Genomic DNA, 12805 nt, shown 5'->3' on the forward strand with positions numbered 1-12805 from the left:
TGTGAACAAATCAATGAGGATTTGCAGAAAGTGAATGCGTGGTGTAATGACTAGCAGTTATCTCTCAATATTGGTAAGTGTAACCTACTGCGTATAACAAGGCGAAAATCCCCATTAATGTCCGAGTACAAAATAAATGCCCAGTCTTTGGAAGCGGTAAGATCCGTCAAGTATCTGGGTGTGACTATTCGAAATGATCGCAAGTGGAATGATCACATTGCACAAGTAACGGGCAAGGCGAACTCTAGATTGCGGTTTATTGGAAGAATCCTGAAGCGATGCAGTCCTTCAACAAAGCAAATTGCTTACAATACTATAGTTCGTCCAGTCTTAGAGTATTGTTCGTCTGTATGGGACCTTTACCAGTTGGGTCTCATTCAAGAGATTGAAAAGGTCCAAAGAAGAACAGCAAGATTCGTGACTGGTACATTTAGCCATCGCGGGAGCGTTACAAATCTCATAGAAAGTTTGAAGTGGGATACACTTACAGATATACGACGCGCTAAACGGAAGGGGCTGCTCACTAAATTCCGAAATCCGATCTTCGCCCAGGATGTAGAGCATGTATTATTACCACCAACTTTCAAATCGCCCAACGATCACCTTTCAAGGATAGGGTAAATTAGAGCTCGTACTGAGGAGTTCAGACAGTCGTTATTCCCTCGTGCGAACCGCGAGTGGAACAGAGTGGGGGGGGATTATGACTTTGGCGACGGTCGCCACGTCATCCACAGCGCACAGGCGTCAGTGGATGCGGATATGGAGGCGCATGTGGTCAGCACAAGGTTCTCCCGGCTGTACGTCAGTTTCCGAGACCAGAGCCGCTACTTCTCAATCAAGTGGCTGCTCAGTTTGCCTCACAAGGGCTGAGTGCACCCCGCTTGCCAACAACGCTCGGCAGATCGGATGGTCATCCATCCAAGTGCTAGCCCGGCCCGACAGCGCTTAACTTCGATGATCTGACGGAAACCGGTGTTACCACTGCGGCAAGGTCGTTGGCACCAACCGTAGACTATCAGGAAGAAAAATTCCATTTATATTTGATTTACCACCGTATTCTGGAAACCACAAAAGGCCTATACTAGAAATGTGGGATTGGAGTTTTAATCCTTTTCCTCCAGAAAGTTACTCCAGCGTAGAGTTGTAAAACTACTGAAAAAATGGTTCGAATGGCTCTGAGCACTATGGGACTTAACATCTGAGGTCATCAGTCCCCTAGAACTTAGAACTACTTAAATCTAACTAACCTAAGAACATCATACACATCCATGCCCGAAGCAGGATTCGAACCTGCGACTGTAGCGGTCGCGCGGTTCCAGACTGAAGCGCCTAGAACCGCCCGGCGGCTTGACCCACAGAAGAGTGATGGAGTGGTGTAGTCTCAAGCAGCTGATCCTGAAAATAAACAAATGTAACATATAACACATACGTAGGAAATGAAATCCCCTACTATATTTGGAGAATACTCAGTATTGTAGAACACTCAGTATAATGTCGTTAATTAAAACTGAACTACACTTCTCGAACAATCACTCTATACACACAAAAACAAATAACTTGTAGACAACCATTCATCAAGAGCGTCGGTGAGGTCCGTCGGAGCTGGTCCTAGCTCGGCGACGAACTGGCTGTACTGCTGCTGCGCTGGCCTTATAAAGTCGGCGGAGGCCGGTGGAGTACTCCAACTTTCCCTGTATCTGTGAGGCTACCTCTGCAGAAACAGATTCGCATTAGTCTCTAGCAAGTTCTGTTTGTTTTTAAGAATTGTTTTCCTCTTTGTTGCGCCTGCAAGTGCTTGTGTATGTTATATGGTGCCTTGAGTGTAGTCTGACTGGCAGGGGCCGTCTGTGGCAGACGTAACAATATTACTACGCTATTGGTGACCAATTGTTGGAAACAGTATCTACCGTAAAATATCTAGGGGTAACAATAGAGAGAGATCTTCAGTACAATGACCAGATAAAGCAAACTGGAGGAAATGCAGATGTTAGACTAAGATAAATAGGAAGAATTAAGAAAATGTATCCTATTCATGAAGGAAGTGGCTTACAAGGTGCTCGTTCGACCGATTCTTGAGTATTGCTCATCAATCTGGACTCCTTATCGAATACAACTGATAGAAAGGATAGAGAAGATCGAACGATGAGCGGCGCGTTTCCTTACAGTATCGTTTTGTCAGCGCGAGAGCAATTCAGAGATGATCGACAGCGGCAACTCAACGAGAGAGGCAGTGTACCTCGCGTGTATGTTTACTGCTGAAATTTCGAGACAGCACTTTCCGGGAAGAGTCGAACAACACCCACTCACATCTCGTGAAATGGGCACGACGAGTAAATTCGCGAAATTTGCGATAATGCAGTGGATCACCGACATCATTCTTCCCATGCGCCAGTCGCGATTGGATCAGGGAAGGGACCGGAGGGGGGGGGGGGGGTCATTTACTCGCACAAGTGACAAGTGGAGTATGATGTATGATGTAGATGTAGATATAGATGTAGATGAAGAGCCGAAAGCGACGTCGACGAAGAGGTCATTAGAGATGTAGCAGAATTACGGGTCGGGGAAAAGACAGTGTGACGAAATCAGTCGTTTCCTTATCGAAGAAGCCATCGATGTATTTGCCTTATGCAAGTGAGAGGAAGCATGATAAACCCAATTCATAATAGTCCGATGGGGTATTGAAAACTGCAGCCCTCCAGAATGCGAGTCCAGTGACCCCCTGTGCCACTACGATCAGTATCTGCTATTTTGGAAACTGACAGATACTTAGGTCAGCCGATTGTCTCACAGTAAGTGAAACCATTCAACGTGTAGTGACGTGGCTCTAGACAAATTTCATTCGGCTGCTTCTTTCGATTGAAAAAAAAAAACAAGTTTGGGAAAAAACAGTCGACTGGCCAAACGGTTGTTGAAAACAATCGGTTACCCCACTACAACCCTGAGGCCCACGGTTTGTCAGCGCATCGATCATTGTAGCGACTTCCCTTGACGAGGCAGCATAGAGACAGTGGTGCATCCAGTGACAACCTTGGACTAAGTACCACATTTTTATGACTGGGACAGTATTGCGGTGGATGTATGTGTGTACAGAGGCTCCGAGAAGGATGAATCATGCCTGATCGCATTTGTCATCTTCATACGGCCCAGCATTTGTTGTGATGGTATGACATGCTGCTGGGTACACAAAACGGTGGCCTCTAGTTAGCTTCGCCTGTAATCTGAACAGCAGCCGTTACATTTCTAACATGTTGAGGGCGGTGACTGTGCTCTGTGAAGTTATATTTCAACAAGATAACGCACAACCTCACCTTGCCACAATTGCCCTTATCTACCTCTATCACTGCCATACTCAGCTCATTCTCCAGATCTTTTACCCACTGAAAATGTATGGTCATGTGTTGCAAGAGACCAGCATGCCACACTCAGCAGCCATTACAACTGGCATGAGCGGTTCTAGGCGCTACAGTCTGGAACCGCGCGACCGCTACAGTCGCAGGTTCGAATCCTGCCTCGGGCATAGATGCGTGTGATGTCCTTAGTTTAGTTAGGTTTAAGTAGTTCTAAGTTCTAGGGGACTGATGACCTCAGATGTTGAAGTCCCATAGTGCTCAGAGCCATTTGAACCAATAACTGGCATAGAGATGAAACAGCAAGTAACGAGGTACCCATATTTGTCATCCAGTGTCATTTCGACTCGATTCCCAGCCAGGTTAGAGCCATTGTTGCTGCCACAGGTGGCAGCTCTGTGTACCAAATTTTGCACCCTGTGCACCCACAATTCTCCTTGAAATTTAATCGTATTTTCAACCTAACTTACTGTTTGCAGACATTAAGTAAGATTTCATTATTTTCGATCCTTCCTCGCGTTGAAATTTTAACGACCAGCTGTGTATTTAAGAAGCTCACGTATAACTTTAATCTGTGCGTCTGGCTCAGGTAGGAATTTGGTCCCAGCTACTTCCGAATCAGAGTCTACCGGTTGTAACAGCAGTGCCACCAGGGTAACTGTGCAGATTAGTCTAAAAATTTGTGTAGACGATAGATCGCGGGACAGGGTGAATAAATAGATAGGTGCAGTTTGACAAGACTGGCTCTCCTTGTGACGTCTGTGTTTGTATCCACAGGTGTGGTTCCAGAACAGGCGCGCCAAGTTTCGCCGCAACGAGCGCAGCCTGCTGCTACAGAGGGGCTCACCGGCGCTGCCCCTCACACCGCCGCATCCTGCCGAACACTCCAGCACAGGTGCGTCAAATGCCGCCAGCCCCCTCTGCACTGAGGTGCATAGCCGTGAAATTTCTGTGGCCTCCCATTGCGGTAGGTAATACGGAATTCATACAAACTGCAACCTACCCGCTGTTTTCTCTATTAACAATCGGAATATTGATTACACCAGTCGGACTTTCCGCGGATGTGATTGCTGCGGTTTTAGGTTTTGAAGTGGATGAGCAAACGCTCTACAAAAAACTATTGACTATATAAACCTAGTACCAATACCGTTATCTTATTTATATTGCGGAGTCATTACTTTATTAAATGGAATATCCTATGGGTTTACAGGGGAATGGTAGCGCACGGAAACAACGTGCACCCAAGGGAGCCTAGCAGCGTTACAGCACCACAGTCACATGCATAGACAATTCACTACTATTATGCATGAACATAACACGGGAAACAAGATATAATATCAATACCCTTTCAAAAACATTGCTATACTTTTAAGTAACTCAGGCAGCTTTCTGATTCAGTTAAAAGTAACAATCACTAATCTGTAGTTTCTTCAAACTCACGCTAGTGATACGAGTTGAAATTTAATAGAGAATATAAGATTCTGCACTCACAATCACCAACTGATTACTTCGTCACTCAAATTCTTTCACAAAGTTTAAGCAACTTTCCTTATATAAATACTGAATGAAAACGGATGTGGAAGCTAGTTTTACTTCCGTAAACTATACACGAAGGAAATTTCTTGGCATCTTAAAACCGAGTGTCGAACCAGGACTCGAACTAGGGACGTTGCATTTCACGGGTAAGTACTTTACAAACTTTTTATGCTCTGCCGACTTTTATTCCACTTCTCGATTTGCTCTTTCTTAAAGGTCCTCCTTCCTTCCCTTCAGCCCTTCCCTGAGTTCATCAATTTTTTTGGCCTTCTCGGCGTGGTTTCAGATGGTAACGACCAAAATTTTCATTCGTCCAGAAAATTAATTTGTTTCTGATTGAATCTCAACAAGCAAGAAACGTAGATACCAGCTCCTCAAATAATTAAATCTTCATAAGAGTAACCTTTTGCGCTTATGCTCTTCAAAAAGAGAAAATAAAATCAATAGAATATATCTGAGTCTACATTGTCTTTTTCTTCATATATGAACAATACTCGTCCCTCCTTTAAAGTCATTAATATATGGTACTGAACTGATGTGAATTGAGTGTTACATCACCTACATAAGGTAGTTAAAACAGGTTTAAAAGCAAATGTAACGTATGCGGTGCACATAGTTCATTGATTTATGTAACATTTTTGGAATCGAAAGTGCAGTTTAATCTCTGAATCAAACATGTGAAAGTAGCTAGTACGTGGCGTTCATTTTTGTTCAGTATTTCTTGTACCAGATTGTGTGTCCTACTATAATTTTCTTACGATATAAAGCTATACCTTTCTTATGAAATATTGTCTTTAACACATTGGCAAAATTTGTCTAATAAACTCTTTAATTTCGATGTAAAATTTGTGTCCTAAAATGCTACGGATCCGATTTTATTGATGCGTAGACCATAAAGTTACCGACATCGACATAAAATTTCAAGAAAGGTTTTAATCTTAAGACATGGAGTCATTACCACAGCAGTATTGGTGCCAGAATTATATAGGTATTTTCTATTTTGTGTTTTTATGTGGACTTCAAATTATCTTGATGTTTAACGTCATTATGTTGTAAGTTTGTTCCATCTCTACCATATAATTTTACACTTTCACTTAGGCATTATTCAGTAATATACTTTCTTGTAATTTATGCATTAATATGCTCACAAAAGTTTATTTTTCAATTTTGACTGCAAGTGACCAAGAATTGATTTCATGAATATTGTCGTCACCATTTCCAAATATCAATTACCGTTTGATTGATTCGTTGCTTGTCGATGTCAGGTTTCCTCGTCAGTTTCCGTTTCAGTGGCTCAATCCATTGTAGGGCAGGGAGGGACTTTCTGAATCATAAACAAGAAAATATATTACTGCTCAGTTTGTGTGCACATCTCGGACGTAGCAAGACAAGTTGTGCACAAGTGGCAAGGAGCGTTTTCAAAATATATTTAATTTAGACACAAATCATTCAGATGGAAACAGAAGAGGGAAGACATTGTTTATAATAAATATTTTTAAAATAATGTTTATTGTTGAAATACGTAGATGCTTATTATAATCTTTCCCCTACTAGTTTTATAATATCCACCAGATCGCTTCACAGAACGACTATCGACATTTGTTGTAAATTTAAGCAACTGCTCACACGTAAAAAAATAAGGGAGGGGGGCTATGTGAATCAGCCTTCGTGGTGCTTGCTGAATCTGAATATAATATGTATTATTCCTTCCTTATTAAAGTATTTATTTAGCCTAATTTTTAGACACTAATCATTCAGCCTCAGTTTCAAAATTTGTTTTTGTAAAATTTTCGACGTCGGCTTAAGACGTGAAAGTAATGAAGGGAATGCTGAGAAGGGATCTGAGTGCACAGGAATATTCCCCTTTAATCAAAACATAATACCATCACACAAATTCATTCCTTCGTCCACATTTCTGAGTGATGAAACCCGCTGTATTGCCCCAGAATCGAAGTAAATCCAGGCCCTTCAACTCCTAATCTTCTAACAATTTCAGAGATTCAAAACTCAGAAACTTCATCATAATTGTTTTCTTCTGTTGTACCAGTCCCGACGAAAATCACTCGGTACCAAACGTGCGAGGAGGGAGAAAAATTCAGCTTACCATCTAACATCACCAGTTCATCTCAATCTTACATGAGGAGAGAGAAAGTTGTATTTTAAAACTCCCAAAGAAAGAATGTCAAGGGTTCCAGAAACGCACTGGATGTTAAAGAGAAACTTCAAATACAGAAGAGGACTCTTTTTCATTATTTCCGGAAGTTGAGTCCGGAGAAAAAAGTATACCATGTGGTTTCGCAGCATCAAATATTACTACATATATCTGTGAAGAAAGGGGACTGGATCAGGTGTGATCAGTGCAAGGAGTGGTTTCACGGAATTTGTGTGGTCGTAACCAATTCCGCTGTGGGAAACGCGTTTAACAACTACTGGAACAGTTAAAAAAATGTTATCTTGTTTTTAAAAAAAAGTTCTATTGGACCAAACTGCTGAGATCATCGGCACCTAAGCTTACACACTACTTAATCTGACTTAAACTAAGTTATACTAAGGACAACACACACACCCATGCCCGAGGGAGGACTCGAACCTCCGACGGGACGGCCACTCGATCCGTAACAAGGCCCCTCTGACCTCGCGGTTACCCACCGCGGCTATTATCTTCCATATTGTGTATAACTCTATGACAGTTTTCAGTGATTTACGTGGTCACATTTACGATTCAAATATCCTCACGAATTTTTAATTTCTCCTTTGTTTCAACGTCTTAAATTTTGCTCTTTACGGTGAAGAATAATAGATTTTGAAGCAGTGCCGCGCGAAGTGACCGTGCGGTTAGAGGCGCCTTGACATAGATCGAGTGGCTGTCTCCGTCGGAGGAGCCATGTCATGGATTGCGCGGCCCCTCCCGTCGGAAGTTCGAGTCCTCCCTCGGGCATGGGTGTGTGTGTTGTTCTTAGCTATGTTAGTTTAATTAGTGTGTAAGTCTAGGGACCGACGACCTCAGCAGTTTGGCCCCTTAGGAATTCACACACATTTGAACGTTTTAAGCAACGTACATTTATCGTATATAACTTAAAACTATGATCTCTTCACCATTACAATTTAATACGGCTAGTAAAATATGTGCTATAGGGGCCCAAAAAGTTCAAATGTTTCATTTAGCTCCACTTTACCGTAGCTAAGATTTTATCTTCATTTTTTACTTCAGATTTCCTTTTTCCAGAAGAGCGACCGGTAGCTGCTTGGCTTTCTACGCTGATTGTTCTTTAATTTGGGCTCAGCAAGGGGTTGCTTCTGCTGTCTTCCTTGCCTCGACTCGTACTGGAAAGTCTTTTTGTTAATGTGATATGTCGTGACTTTGTGGTTTGTCCTTCAGATTGATTTTATGCAATTTGCTTCTCGTTTTGGGAGCCTCAGTTTCAGCTGCTGAATGTATTATTCTTACGAGTTGTTGCAACACGATCTTCAGATGCGTTACTGTCCTTTTCCACGTTTTGTATGACAGTCGGTACGGATTTTGATAGGAGAACTTCGCATCTTTCGCTGTTTTTGTAGGTCCCATTTTATGCTGACTAGAATCGGTATGTGTAGACTCAGCGTGCTGTTACCAGTCTGTGAGACGTTCTCATTGTACGTTTCCAGAATATTGTTTGACGTCACAGGTTGGGGTTGCGTTGTCCTCGTAGCTGCGGCCGTGTACGTCAACGGTGTGTTTACAGCGCCGGCCGTGCGTTCGACCGCGTCCCTGGGCGGTAGCTGGGCCATGTGGCGCTGCCAGCACTCAGTTGTGGAGTTGCAAAATGGTTCAAATGGCTCTGAGCACTATGGGACTTAACATCTGTGGTCATCAGTCCCCTAGGACTTAGAACTACTTAAACCTAACTAACCTAAGGACATCACACACATCCATGCCCGAGGCGACCGTAGCAGTCGCGCGGTTCCGGACTGAGCGCCTGAACCGCTAGACCACCGCGGCCGGCGGGGTGGAGCTGCAGATTACGCTCTCCTCGGCTGTCTGTTTTATCAATGGCAAAACGTATTTCATTAAATCAATCTTAATTTGCCTAACTACATTCACATATGAAAATACTTACTTGAAAATAAAAGTAGTATATATGTGCCAAATTTCATCTTCAAAACGTCAACCAACTAAACCGCGCGAAACTGCTGAAAGCCAACAAATAAACTGCTTTGTCCTGAAAACAGAAAAGCGAAACGAGTGATATCTAATGCCATGTTATCTAGGGAGAATTCCCTCAACTATGTGTGTGACTCGCTACAACTACTGCCCCATTTGGCCACCATGCGTTGTAAAATAAGTGGTTAACATCGGTAACCACCGCCCTTGAAAGAGTTATCTGAACCTCACTTTTACTTCCGTTGTTGTTGTTGTTGTGGTCTTCAGTCCTGAGACTGGTTTGATGCAGCTATCCATGCTACTCTATCCTGTGCACGTTTCTTCATCTCCCAGTACCTACTGCAACCTACATCCTTTTGAATCTGCTTAGTGTCATCTCTTGGTCTCCCTCTACGATTTTTACCCTCCACGCTGCCCTCAAATACTAAATTGGTGATCCCTTGATGCCTCAGAACATGTCCTACCAACTGATCCCTTCTTCTGGTCAAGTTGTGCCACAAACTTCTCTTCTCCCCAATCCTATTCAATACTTCCTCATTAGTTATGTGATCTACCCATCTAATCTTCAGCATTCTTCTGTAGCACCACATTTCGAAAGCTTCTATTTTCTTCTTGTCCAAACTATTTATCGTCCATGTTTCACTTCCATACATGGCTACACTCCATACAAATACTTTCAGAAATGACTTCCTGACACTTAAATCTATACTCGATGTTAACAAATTTCTCTTCTTCAGAAACGCTTTCCTTGCCATTGCCAGTCTACATTTTATACCCTCTCTACTTCGACCATCATCAGTTATTTTGCTCCCCAAATAGCAAAACTCCTTTACTACTTTAAGTGTCTCATTTCCTAATCTAATTCCCTCAGCATCACCCGACATAATTCGACTACAATCCATTATCCTCGTTTTACTTTTGTTGATGTTCATCTTATATCCTCCTTTCAAGACGCTATCCATTCCGTTCAACTGCTCTTGCAAGTCCTTTGCTGTCTCTAACAGAATTACAATGTCATCGGCGAACCTCAAAGTTTTTATTTCTTCTCCATGGATTTTAATACCTACTCCGAATTTTTCTTGTGTTTCCTTTACTGCTTGCTCAATATACAGATAGAATAACATCGAGGAGAGGCTACAAACCTGTCTTACTCCCTTCCCAACAACTGCTTCCCTTTCATGTCCCTCGACTCTTATAACTCCCATCTGGTTTCTGTACAAATTGTAAGTAGGCTTTCGCTCCCTGTATTTTACCCCTGCCACCTTTAGAATTTGAAAGAGAGTATTCCAGTCAACATTGTCAAAAGCTTTCTCTAAGTCTACAAATGCTAGAAACGTTGGTTTGCCTTTCCTTAATCTTTCTTCTAAGATAAGTCGTAAGGTCAGTATTGCCCCACGTGTTCCAGTATTTATACGGAATCCAAACTGATCTTCCCCGAGGTCGGCTTCTACTAGTTTTTCCATTCGTCTGTAAACAATTCGTGTTAGTATTTTGCAGCTGTGGCTTATTAAACTGATAGTTCGGTAATTTTCACATCTGTCAACACCTGCTTTCTTTGGGATTGGAATTATTATATTCTTCTTGACGTCTGAGGGTATTTCGCCTGTTTCATACATCTTGCTCACCAGATGGTAGAGTTTTGTCAGGACTGGCTCTCCCAAGGCCGTCAGGAGTTCCAATGTAATGTTGTCTACTCCGAGGGCCTTGTTTCGACTCAGGTCTTTCACTGCTCTGTCAAACTCTTCACGCAGTATCGTATCTCCCATTTCATCTTCATCTACATCCTCTTCCATTTCCATAATATTGTCCTCAAGTACATCGCCCTTGTATAGAACCTCTATACACTCCTTCCACTTTTCTGCTTTCCCTTCTTTGCTTAGAACTGGGTTTCCATCTGAGCTCTTGATGTTCATACAAGTGGTTCTCTTATCTCCAAAGGTCTCTTTAATTTTCCTGTAGGCAGTGTCTATCTTACCCCTAGTGAGATAAGCCTCTACATCCTTACATTTGTCCTGTAGCCATCCCTGCTTAGCCATTTTGCACTTCCTGTCGATCTCATTTTTGAGACGTTTGTATTCCTTTTTGCCTGCTTCATTTACTGCATTTTTATATTTTCTCCTTTCATCAATTAAATTCAATATTTCTTCTGTTACCCAAGGATTTCTACTAGCCCTCGTCTTTTTACCTACTTGATCCTCTGCTACCTTCACTACTTCGTCCCTCAAAGCTACCCATTCTTCTTCTACTGTATTTCTTTCCCCCATTCCTGTCAATTGTTCCCTTATGCTCTCCCTGAAACTCTGTACAACCTCTGGTTCTTTCAGCTTATCCAGGTCCCATCTCCTTAAGTTCCCACCTTTTGTGTTGCTTCTTCCTAACATCCGTTAGCATGTGTAAATTTCGTACTGCCTCCAGTCCCTTCAACTACTCGATTGCAAATATACAATCCTTTCAAAATGGTTCAAATGGCTCGAAGCACTATGGGACTGAGGTCATCAGTCCCCTAGTCTTAGAACTACTTAAACCTAACTAACCTAAGGACATCACACACATCCATGCGCGACGCAAGATTCGAACCTGCGACCGTAGCAACAGCGCGGTTCCGGACGGAAGTGCCTAGAATCGCTCGTCCACAGCGGACGGCTACAATTCTTTAAGTTCTGTATAGTGAAAAGTAGCTGACTGCTGAAGGTGTACACCAATAACTCATATATATTATAAAAATGGATGTACGTTTACATACATCCATCCATACATACATACTATACAAATAGATGTACGTATGTATGTTCCACATCTTCTCCTAAACCACTGGCACAAGTTTAACCAAGTTTGGCACACAATTCACTTACTGCTTAGAAATCACACCTGTGGGGGTAAAAACAACCTACTTATAAAAGTGATGGGGGGTGTGGGTGAAAAAGCAGTGTAGCCCACGCCTCGCGAATATTCGTGATGTAGTCATCCGGTATTTGAGAATGAGCCCATTTAGAGCCTTGCTACAAACTTTGCACGTAATTTCAAACATTTAAAATACTTGTCACGCTGCCGGACCCCGCAAAATGATGAAAGGAAAAAAGTTTATGGCTTACTACATTTTCACTGTTCATGTAACAAACTGTAGCATGAAGCATGCCATTGTAATTTGTTACTTCTTTTCTCCTAACTGCATTTGCAGCTTATATCGTAGACAGTGTCCATATATACCGTCAAATTATACGATTGTACAGCACATTGCTCAGGACTTATAAGCCCATAAACACTCAGATGCATGAAAAACTGCCATATCTTGCATGACGTTTTAATTTATTACATCTTTACTACTAAGTCTAGGCACAACACATTACACACACAGTAGCCACATATATAATAAATATATGTGAAATGCGTTTGACATGTGCATACATGGGTGAAGCCACAGGCAGAAAGCTTATCCATAACCAAATTTGGTGCACAGATTATTTACAATCTGGAAAGAAGCACTGTTGGTGTAAGAATTACCATCCTCCTACTGGAGTGAGAGTGACAATGTGGAGGGAGGAGGGGAAGGAGGAGATGGAGAGAAAATGAGGTGGAAGGACAAGGGTACAGTTGGATCGATTGGGGAGAGGAGGAGATTAGCACAGTTGGGAGAGAAGTAGATGAACAGACTGGGGAGAAGAGGAGATGGACAGGGTGGGGAGAGAGGGAGATGGACAAGGTGGGTAGAGAGGGAGATGGACAGGGTGGGGAGAGAGGGAGATGGACAGGGTGAGGAGAAGGGGAGCTGGATGGGGTGGGG

General features: G+C 42.5%; 1 protein-coding gene across 3 annotated transcripts in view; it reads left to right on the top strand.

Annotated features, from left to right (window-relative positions):
- Window positions 1-12805, top strand: part of LOC126469589 (paired mesoderm homeobox protein 2-like) — a 587427-nt gene that overhangs the window by 375685 nt on the left and 198937 nt on the right. For all 3 annotated transcript variants that reach the window (XM_050096709.1, XM_050096707.1, XM_050096708.1), the window contains exon 3: window positions 4125-4242. In XM_050096709.1, coding sequence (XP_049952666.1) covers window positions 4125-4242 — 118 coding nt within the window. The remainder of the gene's footprint in view (window positions 1-4124; window positions 4243-12805) is intronic.

The sequence above is a fragment of the Schistocerca serialis genome, chromosome 3, assembly GCF_023864345.2.
Source record: "Schistocerca serialis cubense isolate TAMUIC-IGC-003099 chromosome 3, iqSchSeri2.2, whole genome shotgun sequence".
Classification (NCBI taxonomy): domain Eukaryota; kingdom Metazoa; phylum Arthropoda; class Insecta; order Orthoptera; family Acrididae; genus Schistocerca; species Schistocerca serialis.